The sequence below is a fragment of the Gavia stellata genome, chromosome 16, assembly GCF_030936135.1.
Source record: "Gavia stellata isolate bGavSte3 chromosome 16, bGavSte3.hap2, whole genome shotgun sequence".
Lineage (NCBI taxonomy): Eukaryota > Metazoa > Chordata > Aves > Gaviiformes > Gaviidae > Gavia > Gavia stellata.
In genome coordinates, this window is record NC_082609.1 from 2,938,140 (window position 1) to 2,965,526 (window position 27,387).

The 27,387-nt window shown below is 44.5% G+C and overlaps 1 protein-coding gene across 2 annotated transcripts in view; it reads right to left on the reverse strand.

Moving 5' to 3' along the window:
• Window positions 1-27,387, reverse strand: part of FSTL4 (follistatin like 4) — a 234,106-nt gene that overhangs the window by 102,243 nt on the left and 104,476 nt on the right. For both annotated transcript variants that reach the window (XM_059825442.1, XM_059825440.1), the window contains 2 exons: window positions 6,616-6,806; window positions 2,684-2,804 (listed from right to left, as the gene is read on the reverse strand). In XM_059825442.1, coding sequence (XP_059681425.1) covers window positions 2,684-2,804; window positions 6,616-6,806 — 312 coding nt within the window. The remainder of the gene's footprint in view (window positions 1-2,683; window positions 2,805-6,615; window positions 6,807-27,387) is intronic.

The following is a 27,387-nucleotide window of genomic DNA, read 5'->3' on the forward strand; positions in this document are numbered from 1 at the left end:
TAATAATCCCCATACACATAAGCAAAGTCCTAAAAGGTGTATTCTTGGGATTCGGGAACAAAAGAACTTTCAGAAAATGAGAAGAAAGATGATGCATTAGATAGGGATAGTAGGAGGGCCACTATTTCTGTTCATAATCCAAACCCTTGCATTAGACGTGTATGCAAATGATTAGCATAATTAGAAATTACTATTAAAACCAGCACCTATTAGATGTAGTGCTTGTAACGGTGAAACCACGTTTTAAAAAAGGCAAGGGATTGGATTCTTCTCATCCATGCACTTTTCATTCATTTACAGCTGATTAACATGGATGGGGATCAAAAATGCCCTTTGAATCTCTGTGGGTCTTGGAGAGAGACGATGGGTCAAGAGAAAGTGAGACCCACACACAGAGTGAGAAAAAGAGACCATTTTGTGGCTCTGTAAGTTACAGAAAGGCCATGAGACTCTTTAAAATGAAATGCAACTTCTAAAGCAGCACAAGAATGACAAATTGGAAAGCTCTTCACATTATCAAGGTCATCTTCAAACCTTTCCAACACCGCGACACTGTAACAGAGCACGGCGCACCGAAACAGATGTAACGGAGTTTTTGAGAGGATAAATTAGATTGAGACTTTCTGATGTCACTGAATTCTGGTAATTAAGTTCCTCGGCTTGCTGAGCAGCCATCCCCGCAGCCTGCTGCCAGCATGCCAAAATGAGTGGCTTGGGTGAATTTCAAGCAACAAAAGGATCACCCTGATGGGCCACAAATATGAAAAATGTGCGGGATGTTGTACCTTTAAACTACTGTTGCAAGCCAAATTCTGGCTCATAACGAAGCACAGATTTCATAAACACTTGAAGGACTGCGACCCAAAGCGTGTGCTTAAGACAAGTGTTTGAAGTATTTTTGAGATGTTTTTCCTACATTGTGTAATAAAGTAAAGGAAAAAGATATACTTTCCCCAAGCACTAAAGTTCGCTTCCAGAGGCCCCAAAACTTCTAAAGTTGAAAGTAATAAACTTTATTTCTAAATTAAAAACTGATGAGCCATTAAACCGCTCTTGATAAAAGCAGAGATTCTGGGAAAATTTAAAAATGGAGAGTAAGACTGATTTTCAGCTTCAGATAGAGAACGATTCTTTTCATATACAAAATCCTTTTGATAGACACTCATTGTTACGCCTTGGGGTTTGTTACAATATTTTCGCAGTTTATCGATTACTATCTCTGTTCATTGGCTAATATTTTGTACCTGTCTTATTGTCATTGCCTACTTAAAATCCACTAAACCAAAAACTCATACAAATGACTCTTGGAATTTAGCTTTGAGTAGCTGTGACTTTGAGAACCCATTGATCCAAATATGCTCCCAAATAACTGCGTGTCAAGCCTTTATAGCTGGGTTAATTCACTTTATGGCCTTCTTAATGTACGAGGTTTTATGTTTTACTGTATATCTGCTGGTTTGAGTATGCTCTGTTGAATTAAATGCATATGCAGTTCAAACAGGTCCAAGGTGACAACTGGGGCTAATTTTAAAGCACTTTAAACATTATTATCCAAAGTTGGGGGTTTTTTTATAAAAAGCCAGAAGTCAAGAAAACAGCACTCTCTTTAGAAAATAGGACCTTTGGCAAAAACAGAGGTTCTGCATTAGCATCATAGCTTGCCAAAGAGCATCCATGAGGAATGTGCTGGTGAGGGGCACGTGACGACTCTCACGCACACCAAGCTTTTCCCACCAAGCAGGCACTAGAGCAGGGTGCCCTGGTTTAGAAAGTGAAATCAAGAGGTACTGAAATTACTTTGTCTTTAAAATGCCACATGCAAAGATTTGAGAATCCAGCTTAAGAGGTAACCAGCTCGTTACTGGCCTTTTGCCTGCACTCAACAGTTCAACGGCTGAATCCTGGTTTTGTTTAAAGAGCATGAACGTCTTTGATGAATCACATACAAGTATTCTGTAGCTCACTATCCTGATTGCTGCAAACCCCCTGCATTTTCTGTCTCTCTTTCTTTTTTAGTATCCCAAAGGGACAGGCATCAATATAACTTTTTATCATCCAGGTGAAGGAGACAATGTGGGCCTTTTCCAGGGAAGGACTTCAATGAATGCTTAACTTAAAGCATGGACATAAAGTTATGAAGATAAATGGGATAACACAAGTACTTATTTTTTCCACACTCAGTGATCTAGGGATCCTTGCAGATGGTGCTGACATACGTATCGAGATCGCACACCATAATCCACTTACTAACACGGAAACGAAACGCAGAAAACATCATTTCCAGGCAGAATATTCAGTGAAATACCTTTGTCACGGCAAACTAACTCACATTACCACAAGGCATTTGGACAGGTTTCAACCCTGTTTCCTCAGGGTTACTCAGAAACCACATACTGAGGTCTACAGACCTGGCCAGTTCACCAACATCTCTCCATTGCCATCAACAAGAAGCACAACAAAATACACAAGAAAACAATAACCCCCCACACTTTTACCAACCTCCTAGTTCATGCTTATCCTTTGGAGCACAGTAACCTTTAGAAACAAGCCTTCCATAGTATTTTCACAGCATTAAATACAAAAAGGGATTATCTTTGCTGACCACGTCCGGGAAGACAACATTGCCATCACAGATATTCACATTATTTCAACACCCAGGACAGACAAAAGCATTGGGACTCACGGAAGGCTGTATAGAGCTCCTGCAGGGTTAAGCGGCCATCATTGTTGTAATCATCAAACCGGAGAAGGTCTTCTAGTGTACAATCCAAGAAATCATCTCCCAGGTCCTCCTTCTTCATTAGCTGTAGCAAAGAGAACAGGTAATCTTACATATAATGTAAAGCTACAGACTGCTGTCCTGGCTCACCCAGCAGATCTTCCATTAAATTACCTTTGTGGAGATATATATAGATATATTATACCTACCGTTATGTATTTGCTTTGTATCCAGATACAACTGATATTCTCATTCCTGCAGCAATTCATGGGCCATGGACTGGTGAGGGTGAGGACCCTCTTCTCTTCTTTCAGCAGCAGCACAGAAACACATTTTCACTTTGCAAATGTATTGAAAGATAAATATTCAACAGGGAAAGAGGAAAGTCTGTTTTTCCACTCTCCTCTGTGGGTAAGGACAAAATTTTATTCCTTGTTTTTAGGACTAGAATGGGCAAGGGTGGATGGTGTATTCAACACGAGTGTGTTTTCCAGCCCCTGACAGTTTGTTTCTTATGTAGTCTGAACATTTCACACATTCTACATTGAAAACGAAGAGAGCTTTAGAAGTCGCAAGTCCAAGTTAGCAAATAGCCAAAATCAGACCCAAGCATAACGAAAATGTTAGGTTCTCTGAATTTATTGCAGAACATGAAGAAAACGTTCTGCTGAAATCTTGCATCTTCCGGGCAGGAAGGCTTTTTGCTGTATTCCAGGGACTCTTTTATTTACTATTCTAGTCTTGGCCCATTATATTGAAGCAATTTAATGTAATAATGCTAAAAAAATGACCCTTCACCTAGCAAGTCAAAATGTTCAATAAAGGTGAGATCAACCATAACTTCCAAGATCAATCTTCTAAAGATGGAAACTTCCCTTTGTCTACCTTTGTATTGAAAATTGATTAACCTTTCATAAGACTGACAAGTTTTTACTAGTCCTTTTGATTTAATGTCAGGAAAAAAAACCCCACAACACAAAACATTTCAGCTGCAACAAATTTAGTAGATTTATGAATCTGACTTTAAAGTTTTAAATGGAAATAACGTTCCAATTACCACCATTGTTAATAGCCCTGCATACCCACAGCTGCAAAACTACACGGGCATATTTCACACTGCTGGGTCCGGAGGGAAACTATTCGATAGGGTCTGCCAGCAGCCAGGAGGCAAAGCATCTCTAAATAGAAGGGAATGGACCATCAAGTTGCGCCAGGGGAGGTTCAGGCTGGATATGAGGAAAAACGTCTTTGCCGAGAGAGCGGTGAAGCACTGGCAGAGGCTGCCCAGGGAGGTGGTGGAGTCACCATCCCTGGAGGGGTTCAAGGACCGTGTGGCCGTGGCACTGCGGGACATGGTTTAGTGGGTATGGTGGGGTTGGGGTGGTGGTTGGACTTGGTGATCTTACAGGTCTTTTCCAACCTTAGTGATTCTGTGATCTGCTGCCATCTTTTTCCCTCAAACCAATTCCATTGTGGAGAACAAACAAGTGGACAAAGATCCTCACCATCTCCTGGTGCTAAGTGCTGCCCCGACACAGGACTGTCCTCTCTGGAGGGACTCCGCTTCTAGTTCCTCCTTTGGGGTGAATCCCTCTGCAATAAGCCTCTGAGAAAGCCCCCTTCAGGTCTTAATGATTTTTTTTCTGCAGCAGTGCACGTTACCTGCCTCGAGTTTTTCCTTGCAGACAAGGTTATAGTGCTCGAGAGACTATTTTTCTTTTAAATAAAACAAAGAAAATGCACAGCAGCAGCTCATCCAGCAGCCAGAGAGAACAAGATCCCACCGCAGCACGTTCATTTCAGCTGCCTCTACCCATGGGCAATGAAACTCTTATCTTTGGGGGAATTTTAAAGTCACAGACAGCTTCAAGCTTCAAATTAAAAAGCCAACAAATCAATACAAACCTACCTAACAAGGCAAGAAAATTTCTGTTAAGACTACAACACAGAAAATTAAAAATTGCCCATTACCTAAAAAAAATCTCTTGAAAACTGGGTGAATAAACCGGTCATGACAGAACACATGAAAATCGTCTTGCTGTTAGAGCTAACAAGAACAATAAAGAATTGACATGCTACACGTGATCTGTGAATACTGCTGCTGTGAGAGCCCCAGAGCTGCCCTGCAGACGTGCCCTCAGCCTGGTGGGGACTTCAGCCACGCTCCCACCAAGAGGCCCAAGATCAGTGCCACTCAGCTCACGTTTAAAAGTATTCATGGCTCATCTATATTCTGCATTAACTGGCATTATTTTGTCTTTTGAGAGGTGATCACGCTGTCAACTCAGCAATGCTGGTGGCAAGCCTTTGTGGAGGATGTTCGGGTGAGAGGGCTCCTAGCTGAGGGCTGAACTTATTCTGGTCCATCAAATCGAAGTGGGCTCCAGACGTGCAAGCACATTTACCGATTTTGGTAACAGTGAGAAGAGAAGAATTAAAATAATAGTGGCCAAGGTCTATTCTTGCTCTTCTGAGAGAGACCTGGGCTCCAAGCACATCTGAAATGAAGCCCATAGTAACTTTGCTGCAGACCTTGAAGGACTGAATCCTGCTCCTTTAAAATGCAGGTCATTCTTTCTTCCTAATGGTAATGGCTTGCAGGCTGCCAAACCTTTATTGCCATGCGAGTTGAGTTTTAATATCCTGATGGAGTAGGTTTCAAGTAAAAACCTGGAGAGTAGAACAGACACTTAGATGTCACTATGCAAAAGCTGGCTGTGAATTCATATAGAAGTGTTTTTGTATACCTACCATGTCTTTATAAAAAAATCATCGCATTTAGATGAAGTATTGTATATATTCATAGCTCTGAGATCTAAGGGAATTTACACTGACACTTTGCATTGTGCAGAAAGGATCGTGCATCATGTCAACAGCCTGAGGATTAAAATTCAGTGCAAACTGCCCTACACAGGAGCGAGCTCAGGGAGGAGCGAGCTCGCGTCTGTCCTCTTGCTTGCTCAGAACTTGCGTTTACACGCTGGAACTGCAACGCACTTCATGTTCGCTGGGAAGCGTGAGCGCACGCGAGACGCTCCTACAGAGCAAAGGGTGAAGTGCCAGCCTTGGAAACTGGGACAGGTCCCAGGCAGGCACTGCCTTCCAAAAGGCTCTTAAAAGGTGTTTGCTTCTAATTCTTCTCATGGATGACACAATGAAAAGGGAAAGACAACATTATCCCACATCTGGCATAACTCTTCTGCTCATATTCACAGGAGCGTTTTCTCAGGTCTGCACAAGCAAAGAGCAAGTTCAGGACACAGAGCAAGCGGCTCGAGCGCCTGGGCTGCCTGTTCGCTTCATTTTACCAATTAGATGAATTCCAACAGCACAGCATGCCCATAGTTAGAAATAACAGTTTTTTTCAAGCTCTCGCCTTTTCTATCATTATTAGGTTCTGCTAATCAACATTTCAGTATTTGCCTAGGGATCCTGGGAAAATAAACCTGTTAAAAAATATTCCAACTTTGCTGCCATGTTACTACATGCTAATACACGGTCCAGAAGGCAGGGAAGAAGAATTAAGAGATTTCTGCCTAACTTACATACACCTAAAAATCCAAATTAATTCTCCCCAAGCCGGCTAGCTGGAAATACTTCAGAAGACAATGGTTAGCAGCAAGGATTAGTATCTATTTTCAGGAGCAAGGATAGGGCTGGAAAGCTGCCATGATATTTGTTTGTAGAGGAGCTTCAAATGTTTGAGACAACACCGTCTCCCCAGAGATGCAGAGAGACTCGCACACTGCAGTAGATTTTCCTCCTTTACCTGCTGCCGGCCGGACAGTTACAAACGACTGCTCTCACAAGAGTGCTGCTGTGTTACATCCAATTCACACGGAATGAAAAATGCAATCCACTTCATAATTCCATTTTCATTGAATAATAAAACCCACCTGAGCCAGTTCAGAGCTGCTGAGATGCCCATCACTGTTTATATCCAAGTGCTTAAACATATCTTCAACTAAGAAGCGCTTCTGGGATGCTCTGTCCTCGGCCGGGCTGCTCGGCGGGCTCCGCCGATGAGCCTGCAGGTCCAGGAGGATGCTTTTGAGCCGGCTGTAGTCTGCCATTGTGCAGGTGTCACCTAAAAGATAAGACCGCATTACTGGACCACATACATTCGCCTTGATCTTTTTAAAGGCCTGAGCTCCTAAAGGGAAAAATAATGCACAGTTGAAGACAGGCTGGCTGCGTATACGGCACCACTCAGCTCTGCGCTTGAGGAGCTCCTGCAGTCGTTACCTTTTGTAATAGCTGGCAGTTTTTCCAAATCCTGCTGTCAAGGATGCTCTCCAGCATGTTACCTTCCGGATTATAGGGCTTCAGTTACAGGCTTCCACACTCAGCTTTGTAATCCCCACCCCTGATAAATTGGCTCTACATTCTTGTAAAGATAAATTAAATTAATATATCTTGTCATTATAAAGTAAAAAATGAACCTGGGGAAGCCGATGTTTACAAAGTGCCACAAACATAAATAAAAGGCACCCCTGAGTGTCACCCAGTGCCAAATACGGGGCTGGTCTTCAGGAATCCTTAAAGGCAGCCCAAGGTGGTAAGACGGCCGGAGGGAGGATGGTGGGGAGTGCAGGGCTGGGGAGTCGCTGGTGCCTGCGCACATTGCCTCACTGCAGACTTACATAAATGCTTTCCTCAGCTCCTGACCAGGGAAAAAGGTTATTATCACGGAAAAGCCCTCAAGGCACTCGCTCTGAAGTGACACCGGCTTTGCTGGAGGAATCAGATTGAACCTTCGTGACCCTGAAAGCTCCTGCTGCGCTCGTGGCAGCCAGCTCTTCTGTGGTTCTTCGCCAGGGAACGCCTTGCTCTGATTTAAGGGCATCCTCTTAGAGGAGAAACATATCCACATGCCCAAAGTGATATAAGAAGTTACGGCCCTTTTCTGCTCACCTGCCGTCTGGCAGAGCTTGGCAGAATGAAGAATGGCAACTGTCTTTTTTTATGCAGATCTGTTTGCTTTAGTGTAGACCACAGCGGCTGGTGCCTTGCAGGAACCTGGCTGACTCCGCCTTGGAGCGGACCCAGGAGCACCCTCATGCTCCAGCTGTCCCACTCTGTGCGGGCATCAACCATCACTCATCAACAGTACCGACACATTCAGCTGTTCCTGTTATCGACACCCTTTTCTCTAAAATGTATTTTCTCTATAAGGTGGATGCCCTTATTCTCTATAATGGTGGTTTTAAACCAACTTTTTTATTTTAAGTCCCATCATTGACCCTGTTGGACTAAATCTGAGAGAACCTGGTCTCACCTCAGTTTATGGGACAATACCCTTATAGATAAGCTCCCTAAAGACTCCAAACATTCTTCCTCTGAAAAATAATAGAAGACTCTGGCAGACTGACAACTAGTGTTCGTGTCCTTTTCTTGCTGAGCTGCACCATTTTAGGTCCTCTGGTCCCACTCCAACCGAAACCCAATTAAAAATTCCAGGTGGGAGGCATTTCTCTGACAGCAAACCCACCTACTGCCAAGATTTTTTTTCACCCTTCATATTTTGGGCTCACAACTTCAACAGCACCATGAGTTGAAAAGGTGAGAGAGGACACCGAGGCTGGACATGCATTCACCAGTCAGGTCAGTGCCCTACTGCTACACGAGCAATGACCGCAAGCCAAGGCTTATTTTCCACCCTGAACTCAGACCCTTCTAGTTTTGAGAGTTTCTCACTGCTCAGGGATACTAAGCAGCTGCAAGATTTTTCCTTCTCTCTGAACACCTCCAAAGAGCTCTTGGTCCCACATGGGATCAGTCTCATTTTATGGAAAAAACAAGGCTACTCATCTGCTATTAGTCTTGTTTATTATTTGCGGGTTTTTTTTTTTCCCCAACCATGTCATTTGATGGCTATTGTGAAAGCAGTATAAAATTTCTTTTTTTCCAATCACGTGCTTATTTAAGAGAAAAATTGATTGCCGTATCCAGTGTAATCAAGCAATTTTGCAATCCTGTTGTAAATAACCGTTTTAGCTACTGCAATAATAGTTTTTTCTGAGCTGGAGTTTTCTTTCCTGTTCAGTCAAAACTTAATCCCAGAGATGTATCTGTGGCTAATGAAGACAGGGAATCTATTTAATCTGCTTCCACCTCTGTTTCTGCTTTGCGGTTTCCATTCGTGAGCACAAGCACGGCTACAGGCAAGCCACACGGCGACACCCGGGTGGGCTGACCCACTTACACGGTCCTCGCGGCGGTGGGGACTGCCCCGTGCCCGGGTCCGCGTGTGCATCGCAGCCACCAGACCCGCTCACCCTGACAGCTCCCTTTAGCCCTTTTTGTTTCTCACTTCTTCCTCCTATCAACTTTTGCCAGTAGTAGATGCCAAAGCAGCTCTTCCTTTACACCCTCCAGACCTTTGGTTTTCTGTAGATGGGTCTTTTTTCCAGATACTCCCTAACTGCTGCCTGGGGCAGTGCTTTCGCAGCCTTCCTCCCTTGCTGGCTTTCTGGCTCACCTCCACCTTAACCCTCTTTCTGACCACAAAAGGCAGAATTGGAAAAGGACATCAACGCTTCTGAAGCCCCCTCATCTCTTCCAACAGCCCTTCTCACTTTATTAAGCTTATATTGACAACTTCTCTGGCTAACAGCTATCCCTGGCACCCGTCCGATACCACGTGCCTGCCTGGAGAATTACCCTGGTGCGATAATTCCTTGAACACTGGAGCCTCAGCCAAAACCCAGCACAACTGCACGTTTAAACAGAATTCCCAGTATAAATTGTGTGTTAATGAGATGGCAAAATACAAGCAATATATGGAAGGAGCAGCTGTCCGAATCCAAACCTTGCATCTCTATTCCTGCACCCGTGGGACCTGACCAGGTCACCCACTGGTGACGCACCCGGGCTCTCGACCGCGTTGCATGGCGTGAGCCAGGAGATGGCCATCTCCTTTCACTGCGCTACAACCCTCCTTCATTTTTCCACGCTCTGAAAACAAAGCCACCACAAAACTGCTTTTCTCAAACAAGTACACACTCGTCTGGGCTGCAAGACAGCCCAAGGTAAGCGTGCCCATTTTGGGACTTTCAGAGGGTCACGGCCATGCTGCGGCCTCCAGGCAACCGCGATGGGCACGAAGAGCAAAATAAAGGAAACCGCAGAAGGACAGAGCTGGTGACAGCCTCTAGCAGCAATCCCCAAATCCTGCTATAAATTCACTTACAGTGCTTTTTCTCCCACCACGATACTGCTGTGTCCAGGGTCAGAGACCATCTCCCCAGCAGAGCCCCAGCCTGCGTTGCAGGATAATGCCATTCCTCTGCGTACACAGCAAAGAAAACCGGCAATAAGACAATCATGTCTCCTATTTAAAAAATAAGTTCCGTCTCACATGCTGTTAACACACACCACAGTCGGAAGGTCAGAAGGTGCTCTCGGCCCCTGTCAAAACTGCTCCAAAACCTCATTACCTTCACTTCCCTCTGGAGAAAACTACACTCTTCAGCTCTGCTGGAAGCGGATCCCTCAGCATCTCTCCACAGCGTGAATGTGACAGACCCTGCGGGTCTCGCACCTTTGGACATTTTCCCCTGACATCCAAGACACCCGAGGGTTGCAGTGACGCACAAGCAGTCGCTTCAGAGCACGGTGTCGTCGCTCAGCAGCACGTGATGCGCAAAGCAACAAGTAAGAGCAATAAAGCTCTGTCCCAAGGGCGCGAGATTGGTAGTTTGTGCTTCTTTGGCTGAACTAAAAGATTGATAGCAAAATACACTAAAACTCTAATATATATATGCATATAAATACGTATGTAGAATTTATATATTTAATCTCACTGTAGTGGAAAAACAGGGGGAAAACCACTCCAGGTCAAAGGAAATACGCTGTTTGACCTGAAACTACGACTATACAGTAAGCCAGGCCAAAGTGTTAGTTCCAAAATCACCCATGCTTGGGATGTGCCCAGATGTGGATGCTGGAGGCACCCTGTAGAAGACACTGCCTGCTCCTCTGCCACGGAAGGGAGGAGACACATTCAGGCCACTTGAATCACTTGGCAAGCCGATGGCAAGGACAGCTAGGCTCTCCTGTAGTGAAGATCCTTCTCCTCCTTTACTGGGCATTATTCTTTCATCTTTTAACCTATCTTCCCTACAGAGACTGCTAACAGTCGTTCTTCGGAGCTGTTGTATAGGTCTTGCAAAGGACAGCTCTGTATTTTCTCTCCCTCCCACCCGCCCATCTCCCGCTGTTGATGACACTTGTAATCTTCTTACATTGTGCCTGGGATCCGCCAGCTTTATCTACTAAATACTGTCTCCTTAGGTTTCTGGCAGCACTGCTGCCTTTTGCGTGTTTGCTGTTCTTCTAGGTATTACAACCATAGCTGTTAAACAAAAAGAATCACAGAAAACCCATCTGTATGCCCTCTCACTTATCCCCGTTCTTGTCTCTGCTTTGCTAAGTGCCTCCAGCAGTTTTCTCTGCAACATAAGCTCATCATTAGCAGTTTATCTCATCTCAGACTGCTCTCATTGGTAGGTCTCATTAATGGATGTTTCTCAGCTTGGTCTCCTTGTTAGGGCTTCCTGGGGACTTGGATTCTGTTCGCGATTGCGACCAGTTCAGACAAGTTTTGTATTTCCAGAGGCGGCTTGTTGGGAGGCGGGTCTCCCAGCCTGCATGCTGGGAGGTGACCGTCACTGCTCTTCTGAGAGGTTTCGAAGGACATTTTCCCCTCCCTGTTTTTGAACAGTAGAAATGCCACCACGTGTGCTTCAAGTGCCTGTGTTGTACTAGTGCCAGCCGATCCCCTGTCCATACTGCCTACTGATGGGCTCAGGGCACCATTCCCACCATGTAGCCGGAGAACCGAGACACAGAGAGCCGAACACACAGATTTGGGATAAGCTAAAACCGCTATTCTCTCTTCCATGCCCTCAACTAGTTCTCCACTTACTTGATGATCTTTCTCCACTACCTTATACGAGGGCTGATTGGAAAAAAGTGTCACACATGTTCCTTTTCCATCTTTAACCGTGACCCCAGTATGATTTATTCTGCTGACTCCAGGAGAATAGGAGAGCTAAGGGCATACCAGAGGCAGCTGACATCAAAATTAAAATGCTGATCATTTAACACAGTGGGGTTTTTTCACATGAACTATAACAACAACACATAATACCACTCTCTTTGGATTCTAGCTTAGGAATTAAAAAAAATAGTAATAAAAGGCCACCTTCACCATTTCAAGAGACTCTGTATCACTTCTACCAATGCCCTCCTACTTTTTGAACACAAACCCGATCTGATAGCAACGCTTTGTACAACAAACACAAGCCTTCCCCAGGAAAAGCCACCTGGTTTTTGTCCCGCGGTAGGATGCTCTGGGCAGAGATGACTTTGTTCCCATCCTACTGCTGGAGATGGGCCCGTATCCCTCCCGTGAGCTCTACATCCCACTTTGTAGCCCTGAGAAGAAAACGCTGGTGACTTTCAAACAAATCTCACACAAGGTGCAGCTCCCTCCTGCGCTCTGTGGATAAAACTTCAGTGTACTTGCCATGCTCAAAACACAGGGATTTCTGGCCTTTTTTTTTTTTTGTAGGAACAGACCATTAAGCACATCCTCCAGCAGCAGCCTGCAGTGGCTCTCCATCCCCAAGCCCTGCTCCTGCAGCGGCCAAGGTCGCATGACATAGGATGGAGCAGAAAGCGAGGAACCACACCGCAACACCCCCGGCCAGGGAAGCCCGCGATTCCCCCCTCCACGCCGGGGGGAGATCTCGGAAGAAAGAGGCTCTTTTTATCCATTTACACCACTTGCAAAACCAGTGAAGCCTGGCACTGTTTGAATTAAAAAAAAAAAAAATAAAGACAGGCAAAGAAAAACAGTAAGACAGAAGAAAAGTAAAAGACAAATCCAGTGTATTAAGGTCTGATTGCTAAAGTGTGGCCAATAACTGTCACATTTACATGCTCTGCTCACTCCAAGCAATGCTGCTCCTTGCTCTGTTTTGCAGCGGCTACGTAATTCATCCTGTTTAGCACTTCTGCATGCTTTGGCAGATAAAATATTGATCAGCCTGCCAAGAAACACAGAGTGCCATTCTGTTTTCATGTCAGAACTTGGTAATGAACTACATTTATCAAGAGCATCCTCTCTGTGAAAGGTCAGTGGTGAATGTGGCTAAATTGTGATGACAGATCATTAATCCAGTTCCCTCAATAATTGCCCTCTTTAAGAATTTTACTCCTGGTTTCTGTGAATTGTAGCAGGTTTTTACAGTGGGATCCCTGAGCAATCTTCAACCCACTTCTGAGTCAAAGCAGATAACGGAGAAACAGCAAGCCTGGGGATTAAGTGTCCTTCAAAGGAATGCAGTTAACATAAAATAAAAATAAAGAGAGAAAGTGCAGAGCTTGCTTTGATGGGTGAACTAATCTCCCTGTAAAACATTATTGTGCAACGTGCCTTACAATGCAGTGATTACCAGAAATGTCACTACTTCTTTAAATATCAAAAATTATCTGAGAACACCTATAGAGCCCCAATCTCTAAGCCCTTGGTGTACAGCTAACCTGACAGTAGGTGTGAACCTAACCACGTACAGAAGTCTTTAGAGGATTTGAGCCCCACTGGAGCTATTTTTCAGTACAACTATAGCGGCTGCACAAATGGCAGGCGGCACCTGCACCTCTTCGTAAAATCCGTGACCAAAGCTGTGCGGTCGTTTGCATCCAGGCTACATACAAGAGTGTGATTATCTGCACAAGAAGGCGTTCAAATTTCTTGTGACCCACCAAAAACTCTGGAGGAGGTTCCCCCCGGGCAGCATCTCCGCACGCCTGGGCGCAGCTACCCATGGCAGCCCACGTGCTCTCGGGTCTGGGCTCCAGCCCTTGAAAAATCTGCAGTCACGCTGTTAATCCCAAGAATCCCACCCTGGGATTAGACTTGGTGCGCTATCACTGCAGGCGAGTTAGGACATCACGACCGGGCATCCCGCGCGGAGCTGCCAGCCCCGGCGGGCTCCCCGGATCCCACACCATCGCCTGCCAGAAATCCACCCGCAAGGGCAGGACCCCGCTCCTGCTCGCTGCCGCTGTGGGGGAGTATAATAATAACCCAGCACAAATAAACCACCACCCAAGGTGAACTCCGGTGGCACTGATTTTCAAGGCAACCCTTCGCCACCACCAAATGTGGTAATAAAGGGCAGTTTGGAGCAGGCTGCAGAGTGTCATTTCTAAGGCAGGAGGCACCGGGGGTGTCATTTTATTTGACAGTTCCTCTTAGACTGTGCTGGCTATTTTCGGCTGTTCCTAAGGCAGTTTTCTAGCTCCAGGAAGAAATTCTGTGCAGGAAATGGGAACACTAAGCTTTGTTTTCTCATCCGTTTCCAAAGGGCAAAAGAGATGTGGTTACCAAAAATAGCATTTCTAGACAAAATTAAAGGGATTTGAGAAAGGTTTTGTTTTCAAACAGCCCATCCTTTCATATGCTTTACTCAGGCTTTATCTGGTATTATTAGAAGCATCAGAAAAGGACTAAACTAAAATGTTACGGTATACAAATCTATTTATGAGCGTGGCTCCTTAATTCTTGTGCCGTTTACGGCTAAATTGCTTATCATCAACAGCCCATTTTCATGCATACAAAATGAAAGCATTGGCATGCCTAAACTGCAAAAATGTGGTCCCAAAAGCTCAGACCGCTGAATCTGAGCGAGATTATTATGTGAACTCTTTACACCAATAATCTGTGGCCTCGTGGCCTGTTTGACTTGACAGAGCAGGTTTACATAGGGACAGGAAAATTAAAGATGACTTCAGTTCTCAGGGGTCTCATTGCAAATCCCCATTCCTCCACACAAATTTTCTATCTGTCTCTATCTATCTTCCTCTTTCTTTAATTGCTCTTTTTTGCACACGCATGAAGAGACTGGATGGACTTTCCTCCTTCTTTTCCTGTGTGGTCGGAAAGAAGGAGGAAAAAACGGCTTTTCTCAACAAGTTGCGTGAACAGACTCCTCCGAGCAAGCGTAGCAGCTTGCTGCAGTGACAGGGAGGAGAATATCGGGAAAGCTTTGTGAAATTCAGAGATTTCTTGCAATTTACAGACATCTGCGAGTTTTGAACCTTCCCCTGCTCCGATTTTTATAGGCTGTAAGTACTAGGTCTGAGCAAACCAACTTAGGATAAAGAAAAAATAACCTAAATCTTAATCTAGAAGAAGTCACGATATCAATCATTTGACTTTTGATCGCTCAGAGAAAGCTTCCTATAAAATACCAGGCAGCGCTTTGCAGCCATTACACTGCAGGTAACTGCACTGAAATGTTCCTGTAACATCCGATAATAACTCAAGGAGCATCCTGCTGCCTCCGAAGAACACGATCTTTCACGTCGCTGCGCACAGAGGGAGTCACACGCCGCAGACATGACGTTTAGGCAAAAGCTGGCTAATTGCACCGTGCTCCCATCGCAGGGCTACCTGCCCGCCTGCTCTACCTGCAGCCAAACCCCTGGAAGGCCGAGTACCTGTTTTATTCCTGATTTAAATTTACAAGTGAAGTGAAACTCTGGTAAAGTTCCCGCTAAGAGAGACAGATGTTTAACATCATGCAAATTCATGAACATTAGCAATCCTTCAGCTGCTACTGCCGAAAAAATTCAATTAACAATAAAAGCCCAAACTAACTTGCTTATCTTAGGGATATGTTTCAGTTAATAAGATGTACATTTATCAGATATCCATATATAATTTAGCAGCTACTGGGAGCTCACTGAATATATCACAGAAATGGAACAGAATATATACTATGAAGTAGATACTATTAAACACTAGACATTTACAACCTGGAAGAGTTAAAACTTGCCTCAGTGTACATTTATTTCAATATTTCATTTTATTACAAGAAAAAGCACCCATCTATTACTCTGCGAGCTTTTAAAATATATTAAAAACTTACAGCATCGGAATATAAATTCCCCGTTCTAGAAACAAAAACTCTATTCCTACCTTAAACAATTACCTTCCAAACTGCATAAACCTAAACGAATCACACGCCTTAGCCCCAAACGCACAGGAAGAGACGGATGGATCTGCAGCCTTTCTCGGGAAGCCCAAGAATTACAGTGTGGTTTACCAAGTCCGAAAGCAAGGTCTAGATCTGCCTCCTTCCCAGGAGGGAGCAGGCAGCGGTACAGGCAGGAGATGTGAGGAGCAGCCCCAGGGCAGGGAGGCAGGAGGACGCGTGCAGGTGGGGAAGCGCAAGGTAAATGTCATTTACCAAGTGCCTATCACCACATAGGCGGTGTGCCACAGATTTATAGATTTTAAAAGCCAGAAGGGATGGTGCACACACTCTGACCTCCTCCATTACACAAGCACGGAATTCAACAAGATTTTCCCTGCAGCAGCTCCATAATTTGTTTGCTTTACAGCACACCTCCTAGGAAGGCTTCCAGCCCTGATTTAAGCACATAAGAGTAATTTTTCAAATGATTACTTAGTCTCAGTGGGCAAACATATTTTATTTTTAATTTATTTAGCATCAATTTCCATCTACTGAATTTTGTTACGCATTTATCTGGTACATCAAACCGTATGTCTTGTATCCCATACGTCATCTTCCCAGGTTTGCGCTGATGTTGGGCTCAGCTCACGTCTTACCTTGTCCCCTCTGATGAGCTGTGGGATACGGTGGCTCTCACTAAGGCAGCTCACGTTCTGAATGACTGTTTATTTTCTCTTTTCTGAGAATTTTATCATCCCCCAGTGGGCAAGAAAACGACCACAGCCACGTTCGCAAGAACCTTTCCCTTCTAGTCAGCAGCGAGCAGCTCTACCGCGATTCAGCGCCCACCGCCTGAGCTGGCTCAGACCCTTCACGGTCCTACAAGGTGATGCTCCACTACCCACAGAGAGCCCGAGCCCATTCCCACGCCAGGGATTTCTAGAAGATTACGGTGAACAATTGCTCTCATCCCACCAGGACATTACTCCCAAAGATGCACTCAGGCAGCGTTCTCAAGCACTACTTACATAAAGCAGATGTAACTAACAGCAATACCTGGCCTGGGAAAGGTTTCTACACGATACTAGCAAACAAGTATATGCTATGTGATAATATCATATAATGCTAATGATAGTATCAGATTGCTATACAACAATAGCAAACAAGGCTATTCCTACTGCTGCTTTTATTATTCACCAACTACTGAGTATTAGCTATTGTTTTCGTGTTAAAATATTAAAAATGTTTGTCAAACCAGAGAGAAAAAACAATGCCGTGAATATCAAAAGCACATGAAGAGGGAACACCACGCAGTCAATGCAAACAACTCGTAAGCAATCCCTACACTGCTCATCCAAACTATTCGGTGAGTGCAAATATAGTAATAGAAATCACGGGTGAATTATGCATGATTCATAAAGAGAAAACTGGCTGTGCCTAATGATTAATTTATTCCCAACAGCCCGCTCTGCTATAAATCTACCACTCTGCACAGAGACATGATCTTACGCACACACGCACCCCCCCGACTCTCTGCGCCTGTTGCGTACTCTCTCCAAATTACATTTTGTCTTCAGACTGGATTGTTTTTCTTTGTAAAAACTATTAAGCTAAATTAGTGATGCTGATTCCTAAGTCACAGACAGGGCAGGGGGGGAGTGGGAGAGGAAAATGTGCCATATGCAGCTGGTTTTAACAGCGACAGCAAAACGAGCTTAAAGAATGTCTAATTACTTAAGATCCCAACCCAAAACAAATTCACAGCATAATGAATTGATTCAATTATTGAGAAACACTGTATTGAAATAGCCTGGGAAGACAGGGAGGCTTTTGTAAAAGTTAAGAAAAAGAGGAAAGTCAAGAGAGGTGTCTGGGCAGATGCCAGGTGGGTGCTGGGGATGCCACCCCCAGGAGGGTCCTACACACAGGAGGAGGGAGCCGCACGCCGGGTCCGAGGGGCTGGATTTGGCAGGGGAGCGGAGCGGGGAAGGCGAGGGCTGGCACGGACGGGGAGCAGACCAGTCAGCACTTCCGAGGATAATTAAGTGGGTATGTTGTACATGCCTTTGAAGAGCACGGGCTTAGAGGATCAAATTGTGCGTGGCTGCCAGCTGCCTTGGGGAATGTGAAATGCAGAGAGGTGACAGCAGGACTCAAATAGCAAATTCCCTGAGATATTGAGGGCGGATCCGTCAGTGGCACTTCAGAGGGAGCGCAGCAAGGTGCTTTGCTCGGCTCGCACAGGTCCAGCCTCAACCGGAGTCCCGAAACGCTCCTTTTCCTGCTCCCCTCCTGCTTGCTCCCCACAAAGGGGCTGGAAAGCAGGCAAACAGCCAAGCAACGTGAAAAAAAGCAGCCCAACAAACTTGTCATGGGATATGGAGGTAGCTGTTTGCTTCCCGAACACAAGCGATTTCTCAGAGAGGCACTGTCATCTAGACTGTGTCCTCGGGAAAGACACCGCTGCTTTTCCTCCCGCGGGAGCCCGGGACTTTGTTGTGCTCAGTCTGGCCCAGAAGGGATCTTTCATATTATTACACTTTCCAATATGAAAAAAACCCCCCACAAAGAAACAACAAAAAGGTAAAAATACCTTTCAATGAAAAGCCATGCTCCTGGATGGTTAAAGGTTGATCAGAGCTCCTGAAAACCGAGTAGGGTGTTCTGCATAAATCCAGGCTGATTCCTTTTTCACTGCTTCAACAAATCAAAGGTAATTAGTTTAAGGCAATCCTCCTGCACAGGACTGACATCTCCACTTGTGTGATCCATGCTGTCTGGGGTCAAATCGGCCGTCCCAAAGGCCTGATGCTCCCGTGCGCCGTTCCCTTCTGGGCTGCACGCAGCAGCGCAACGTGGTGCTTCAGGAGAGCCTGTACAGAGCTGTACAACTAAATCCCCTGCTTTTAGAAAGAATTAACTAGATTATATTTATTCTGCATATTTCCTTATGCTTTTGCTGTAAGGATGGCTGGGCCAGAGAGGTTTCTTTCCATGGGGTGAACCCTTTGGACCACCAGCAATGGCAGGAAAGCTCTGATCAGCGTGGTTTCACTGTGATGGACAGAAGGAGTGCTTGGGGGGGAGCTGCAGGACAGTGGGGGCATTTTAGTGGGGTTGGGGAGCGGTCTGCACTAAGATGGACTTCACCCTGTCCTATGTCTGTCCAGTCCATTTAGAGGCTCTAAGATGAGGCTCTTGCCACGCATTCAGAGAGCTCCTGGCACGGGGTTGGAGCCTCCAAGCGCTGCCAAAACACAAATACGAATAAATACGGCTCAACAGATCTGCTGGGATCCTTCTATCTACAAGCACCGTAGCATCAGATGTGGTTGTCAGTGAAGGATTACAGCTTCAAGTACAGAAGCAGCAAAAGCAGGAGATGGACAAGAAGTTAAGAGCCTATCATCCTTGGTTTGATGCACATGGTTTGGAGGCCAGAGACAAGGGAAAAACCAAAACAAATACATCAACAGGTAAACAAGAGGAAGACTTGTTTTAAAGCCAATAAAATCTCTTGCAATGCATCTGCTGTAAACATCACCTGGTGCTGTGCTTCAGTTTTAATTTTCGCACCTGAGATTGCCATTTTTAAATGAAGGGAATAGACCTGGCAGACCATTAATATTTGGGAAGTGCTCCTTTATTAATGTTGAAGCCAAATCTTCATGAGCAATCTGCAGGTCAAAAAAAAAATTCCTTCTGGCCATTTGAAGCACCTGAAGACATCTATGACTCATCCACTTGTCATCATGAACCGGAAAAGTTAATTTTCATACAGCGATGATTAGCTTAGCTCACTCTTCACCTCAGTAGTTACATGAGGAAGAGTCTTGGTCCATTGGTCTGAGCGACCAGAAAGCCTTGGCTACCTTTTCACTGTAGCCAACTCGCAATCCTCGTTTCCATACGGAAAATCTCATCACGACTTCAATCCAGACAGCCCGTAATTTAAATTAACCAAACCGGCTTTTGTTAGATAAATGGTATGTTTGCTCCTTAGGCCTGCTTCAGCTGATGATGCTACGCAACCTGCTGTTTGACATTTTACAATCCTCTTCCTTTTTCCTATTAGAGAAAGCAAAATTGTCTGGATTCCTCTGGGAAGTAACCAATGCTCACTTTTTTTATGGCTGACTGGCACATCTATCAAATACTTCTAGATAGCAAATATATTATCTGGAAGCTTTAATAAATGTTAAAGCCCTCTGGCACTAATGTAAATTTTACTGATCCTGTTGTGCTCTGAAACACTTACTTTTCCAAACAATTCACTGGCTTCTACTGTCAAAAGGAGCACTTCACCATCACTCTCTGCTAGGGCTCCCATGAATCTGACTCCCTGCTAAAGGTACTTTGCTTCTTACTCTCTGGTTTCTTGTCTGTACTGTGAAGTACGCATGGGAAAAGTGGCCAGCAATATGAACGATAAAGGCTACTGCATGCCATCCTTGGTGATGGATGGAGTCAAGAACATAACATTTTTTTCATGGGTATTTGTGTAAACAGGTTTCTCCCTGCTGCCTTCTTGGAGGCACTCTTGCTTCTATCACAAGACCGCATGATCTGCCCTGGGACAGCTTCGTCCTCTATCACAGCAACTTTTTAAGCAATTCTGAGCCAGCCATTGCCTACGGTTACCCTGTTCCTCTCGGTAATATCTCCACTCAGAAGGTGTGTGATGTTTACGACTGCCCCTGCAGACAGGGAGAGCAGAGTGTACGTGCACATGCTGGCAATGAGCTCTCGTGATGTTTTCAATCCAGCTGCAATAAGAAAACACCATAATTCTCTCCAGACTGTGTGTCCTTCCACATCCTCATCATCAAAGACATTCAGAGAAACCCTCCGCAAAAGGACTGCTGATTTTAGGCACTTCCCCACCTTGCACTTCAACAGTGAAGTCTCCGAGATCCTCTTGCTAAGCACTAAAGGACAATACGATTACAGTAAGTAGGAGTATTTATTATTGTTAAGGATGTGCGTAATGGTCTAATAACGATGTGCTGTGACTGTTGTTCAGATGTCATTAGGAGACCTCTCAGGCATCTCATTAGTAGATCGTAATGTACACCCTAAAGGGCATTACTGTAATTATAAAATGTTAACTTCTGAAGAGGAAAACATGCCCAAGGAAGGAGAAAGTACTTCTAACATAACAAAAAAAAAGTAATTAAAAAGGAGTAAGAAAATTCACATAGGAAACTCTTAAATTGGTCCAGCAACAACAGATTCAAGGGAAACATTTACAATATGCACATGTATGTGAGAGAGTCCACTTACTCCTCCAGAATTTGATGAGGTCAAAGCTACTCCCCTGTTGTAGTTTCAAGGGCTTCCAACACTTCAGTTGGATTTTTGTTATGATAATCATCCTGCACAATATATGCCACCCCAGAGATCAATAGAGCCTCCCGTGACAGATAGTCAAAATTTGCCACTTAATGATAGAATGTCCTGACTCCGTAAAGTCGGGATCCTTCTTGTGTGACGAATGGTGCAAACAAGGACTCTGATTCCTACTGCACCAACTCAGCCAACTGACCACAACGTTCAACCCAGCTACACCCTCGAGCACACCTTGACCTGCTCCTACCAAGGCAGCTGCAGCATTACAGCTCTCAGGGCTCCAACACGGAGAGAAAAATACAAATGCATCTACTCTAACTTCCCATTTACAACACAAACCCATGCCGCTCGTCCTGCCCTCTCCCATGGGAGCCCAGACAACAGAAACAGATTTGTATTTCTACTTTAAATCCACGTACGAGGAGCAAATGCAGCAGATCAACAAACAGAATGAATAAATAAAAGCTCACTAATGCAACAGGCTGAATTTTGGGGATGAGCTCCTCTCCTGTTTCTTCATGGGATTTTTTTTTTTTTCTCTTAAGTGCTATAATGATAGATGACGAATGGGACAGTCATCTAAGCACTGGAAGTGCTTTGCTGCTGACAACGCAAATAACCTTTCTGCGGTTCAGGGTACCAACTCTGGAGTAGATCTGCTGGAGGCCTGTCAAGATGACAATATCCCCATACTGAACCGTCGGCAGTGGGATTTTTCATTATATGTGTCACTAAGTACAGAGAGAAGCTTCTTACTGCAGAAATAAGGGGATGAAAACATGTTTTTCCTGAAGATTTTCAGCACTGAGAGTGACAGATATTCCAGGGTAAAGCACAAATGACAAATCACTATGTTTTGATCTGTGAGAGCATTACACTGAGCCTCTGTCGACAGGGAATTAGCACAATTTAAAAGCTGGGATGCAGGGATTGATGGCCCCGAGGGAGCTGCCCGCCCAGTGCCAGGACTTCTGTCCCTGTCCTGCAAAGCTTGTGCTCTGCCTAAACAGGCTCCCTGTAGCCCCCCCCTAAAGAAAGGGGCTCCCCAAATTTCCATCTCTCATTTGGACAAGGATTGCGTCTCCCACGGCAAACCCACACACTGCCTGTTTCTGCCTCGGCCGCAGCTGAAACCCCCAAGTTATGGCCACGCTGAAGAGGATGGAGACATCGCAGGGCATCGCCCTCGGTGCCCACTGCGTCCTGACAGCCACCCCCTGCATCAGGGAGTGTTTCGGGGTTAGAAAGGAAGGAGGGAAGGAAAAGGAAAGCACATCACTAGACTCTTCCAAAAGAAAGAGTTTAAGCCATTTACAGGATAGCCTCCAAAACGTATTTACCATCTTAACACCTTCCTGCCCAAACAGCACTACAGAGACCCCCAGTTACGGTGGGGAATTTGTTTCATATACCAGGAAAACTTTTAATTTCATTCTCTGCTCCACATTCCTAACACTCAGTATTTATTTCAAGTGCATTAACTATAATACAAGTGACAGATACAAGTGATGCATCCCTCGGCTCCCAGGGTTCTGCCGCCCGATGAACTGACACGATTCCACGCCCGTATGCTCACAGTAACTGTAAAGTGTCACGAGGGCTTGGGCTTACTCACGATTTACAGCCAGCCCTCATTCCCACAGAGGTCATCGAAATCCCACCTAGCTCTGTCCAAACAGCACAGGACACAAATGAAACTCAAACCACTGAAGAGGATAAAACTCTGAGGTTTATTACAGCTGGGAGATTAAAATTCAATGTTGCAGTAGAGAAGGATGTTAAAATGCTGCACAGATTTAGCTCCTCTTCGCTCAGAGAGGCGGTTTGATAATGGTAAGTCTGGTTTAACACCGTTTTATTGACATAAATTCTATTTGTCGAGGGCTCTGAAGGCAGAAGTGATGCTCGTGCCTCGCGCTCCCAGCCACTGGGTACCCAAAGTGATTTTTCTTGCTTTGTCAGGAAGCGGATGCAGCTTAACCTGCAGCGCAAGGCACGAGCAATTCACCGCGCTGCGCCGCAGGCGTTGGGCATGGCAGAGCACTTGTGTTGGCATTACAACAAGAGCAAAGGTCTAGATACCGAGTGCTCTGAAGAAGTGATGTAATTAAGTTTTACGTAAGGAAGTCCTCCCAACACGGCAGGTTCTGTAAGATAACAAGACTTGTTGATAACACACCTGTTTCCCCAGTGAAAACCTTTTCTAATCATCTCAGTATCTGGCCAAAGCCCCCTGCAAGCATAAAAAGGCTCTACATTAATGAGAGAATCAAATCAGTTTATACATGGTCTTGCACAAATACTTTTCGCCTTGTCTTTAGCGCCACATAAAATACAACAGCTATAGAAAATGAGTGAAAGTTCCCGCCCTGGAAGGTAAGCTAAGGAATTTAATACCATTTATTAGAAGCAGGGTCAGGCCCTCAGTCATGGGCCTCAGATCTTTCTCATACGCCGTGTGGTTTTGTGATGTACAAACCAAGATGTGCCACTCTAGGCTTCTGTTAAACCATTTGAAACGTAACAAAAAGTAAAAACGGGATTCAATGCTCAAGCTTTAACTAAAAATTTAGCCAAACCACGTGGCAGGCAATGAAAACAACTTGTGCACCGCAGCCTTCCGTCATCCTCCTACAGCCCCCACCTATCTTCCCTATATCTCAAAACCACAGCCAGGCAAATTAAAACAGCACCGAAAGCCTGCCATGACTTTATCACTTTGCTTTTAAAGCAAATTAAAGGTAACATATTAATGCTGCAATTGCAGGGTGATTGCACCTTTCTCCCGTGGATGCCCTTTTTGCAGAGGACTGCTCCCACTCTGCTCACCCCAGTTTTATGATGGTGGAGTATCAGTGGGTTTGCAGGACTTAGCCTTCATTTGCAGCACGGAAAAAGACAACTGGAATAAAAATCTGTGCTGATTTATTTCAGTATCTTTTCCCTGCAGTCAGTAAATAAATACATGCATTTTCTGTGTTTCATTTCCCACCCATGTAAGATACAAGTTTGGTCATTGCTTCTGCCTAGGCTGGATTGACCTCTCTAAGAAAAATACCAGAAGATTCAGACCATCATTTGATAGCTCTGTCTGCATCCACATCAATAGAATAAAAATAAATTGACCATTCCCTCTGTTGGCTGATGCACTCTGATAAGCAGTGGACAGTCACATTAATGGGACTAAGCTTCCAGCTCAAGCTTATCCATGCAAGTAAAGCAAGCTCTTGAGTTTTGTTCTTTTTTAATATAATAGCAGCCAAGCATCTGAAAACTTTTAAAACTAATATTCTAAAATTTTGTGCTTCACATGCTAGGATTTGTAATAACACAAAATGTTTTGAGTTGCAGTCAGTCAAGCAGAAAATATATCTATGGCTGTCAGATAAATATATATTTCAAGCTGCGAAAAAATTATATTGCTATCTAACGTAAGGCAGTGTCCTCTCATCCCGAAGATACCAGCCAACAGCCCGTTGGCCCAGTTCATATTTCAGAGATATTGCAAGTGACCCATATACAAAATGGGATGGAGGTATTTATGAGCAAATTTGTAGCAATGTAACCCTGTCACACTTTTTTAAAAAAGAAATCTAGAAAGATTGCATATCTGGATCTCTGTTAAGGGGTGCAGAAGGTCAGCAGCGACTCAGCCTGTGCAGCCTGAGGAGTCTGTATTACACAGACAGAGAGAGATACTATGGAAATGTATTTCCACACAGTTGTTTCTTTGCAAATCACCGTGCCCACCATTTCTTACCTCCTGTATCCGCACGGAAAACACAACATATGCCAAAGCCCTGAGCAAACCAGCAAACGTCAGCAGCGCAACATTTTTTATGATGCTCGTTAAATTTTGATCATCCTTTCCTATGACACACAAAGAACCGAGACTGCTCTCTGGCTAACTGTGCCGCTCCCTAGGTCACCTTTTCTCCACGTTTTTTAAAAGTTGTTATTTAGTGCCTTTGGCTTTCTGTTCGTTCACTCCCTTCCAACAGACTCTTCTGTTGTTCCCTCTATCCATCCAGGCTGGAAGAAGCCATTATGGGAAACCGGGAGCATTTGAACCTCCGTGAGAAACCAGCCCCAAAGGTTTACAGACCATGGACTCACCCACGAAAGCCATGCACAGTCTCATCCTCCCGACAGACAGCCCTTCTCCGCAATGCTTTACCTGCATCTTTTGCCTTGTAAGCTTTGTGGCATATTACGGCATAACTGCTTTCTTCGAGATACTCAAATGTCAAAAGAGATCCTTTGCTTCTATTCATTAAGTCTTACAAGAAATTTAAATTTTCATGTCAGGCAGAAGATCTCCATGGTCTTTTAGGTTAAAAGGCATGTTAAGAAAGCTAAGTCTGAACTTTAAAAAAAACCCCAAACATTATTAGAAGCTAGAGAGACCCTGAAATCAATTTATTTTCCCAGTTTTAAGTTATTAACTCCTCCAAAGACATTTAGAAAAGCTTTATCTGAGAAAGGGGTATGCTCCAAGAGCATGTTTTTTCCATGGGTACACATTTGGGAAGTGAGAGAGGTGAAGAAAGAAAAATGTTAATACACATTTGGCTAATGCCATATTCCCTGGTACTTCACTTCCCCACATGCTCACTTAGCTGTTAACGCAGTGAGGGAGGGATGCAATGAGGATCAGAGAAGAACCGGAGATAAAACACAAATAGCACAGTTCAAGACGGCGATAACGGCACATTTAAAACAACACCTGGCAGAAGTATCTGCAGATGGGACTCCTCCAAGCCATAAAAGGAAAGACTGCAGCTACAGTATTTCCTTCGAGGAGTGAAATGCTGAAAAACTACAATTGCAGAAGCCTTGGAGATAAGAAGGTTGACAGATTACGACCGTTTCTGAGGAAGGATGCCACCAGCAACGTTCTCCATCATTCCACCACAATGGAACTGCTGTAAGACAGTGTCAATCCTTGTAGAGATTGCACTAGTAAATAAAAAACGGGAGCAGTCCACAACATCAAGGCAAACTTCCTAACACTACTATCCTTCTCATGGTTTTGTTAACAATATCAGGAGATGTTATTAATGAAGCTAATCGTTCGGTTTCAAAGTCAACAGCTATCGCGTATCTGCCCCTCTGCTTTTGTAATACACTATCTATGAGCTCGAAAATATCTCAAATTCATATCAAGGGCTTTTGGGAAGGAAGAGGGGAGGAGGAGTTCAGGCCACCTTTTAATAGTACTTTTCACAAGCTGCTGCTAAAAACTCTTCCTAATTTCACAATCATGGTCATGAATATCACTACTCAAAAAGCCCCGCTGCCTGTGTCTGTAGGAAAGGAAAGTCGCTCTTCCCCCGCGGAGCAGACATTACCAGCACATCCTCCTCTGCACGCATAATCCTCCCAACTCGCCTCAAATTACGTGGATTGGAAAACACCGTGATGACTACTGAACTTATGAAAATGAAATAATCGGCTGCATCTGTTGTGAACCTGGAAAATACGCTGATCTCTATGGGTAGGATTATTTTTACTCCTTACAAGTTTAAATGTGGAGCTTAATTAAAAGGCACTCAAACACATACTGTGACTCAGACTACGAAGACACTGAATTGCATAATTCCTCCTGTCCGTTAAGGCCAGAAGCGGGTTTGGGGAGCATCGTGACCTGCAAACTCGGGAATGGTTTAATCTAAACTCTCCTGAACATGGTGGTGCACGTTGCCCAAAATTCAGCCAGCTCAGCAGGGCATGCATATCATGTTAATACCTTTATATACATTTATGCACATGATTGTACACACAAGGATACGGTGCAGCAATAGTATGGAACAGACTCTCAGTGGGTCTGAGATAGGAGGACACAGAGCAGCTGCTTGCTGGCTAAGTCAGTCCTGGCATCCTTATCGCCATAAATTGTGCCCTCAATTCTATTAGCTGGCTGCTGTGTCCCTAATAGGTGTGAAGCTTCGGACATACATCTGCTTTTGCAGTGAACATCCCCTGCATGTAAAATTTTAACCTCTCAAAAATGCATTCTAAATTAAAAAATAAGAATCCTAGGAATGGAAGTGTATTGCGAGTTGATGAATTCCTCCTCCCTTAATACTGCATTGTTAGTCTGCGAAGGAAATACTAATATTTTCTACAGCAAAAAAGGTATCTAAGGAGTCAAAGCCAACAGCTTTCAAAACATCCCCTGCACCTGTTTTGGACTTACTTGCTTAATTATTTCCTTTTCCTTTGCAATCTCTATATGGTCTTCTTCAGCAGGGATCCATCTCGTTTCAGCTCATCCCTGCATGTAGCTGTATTCACGCTGGTCCTGCCGTCACCTTTCCAGCCTTA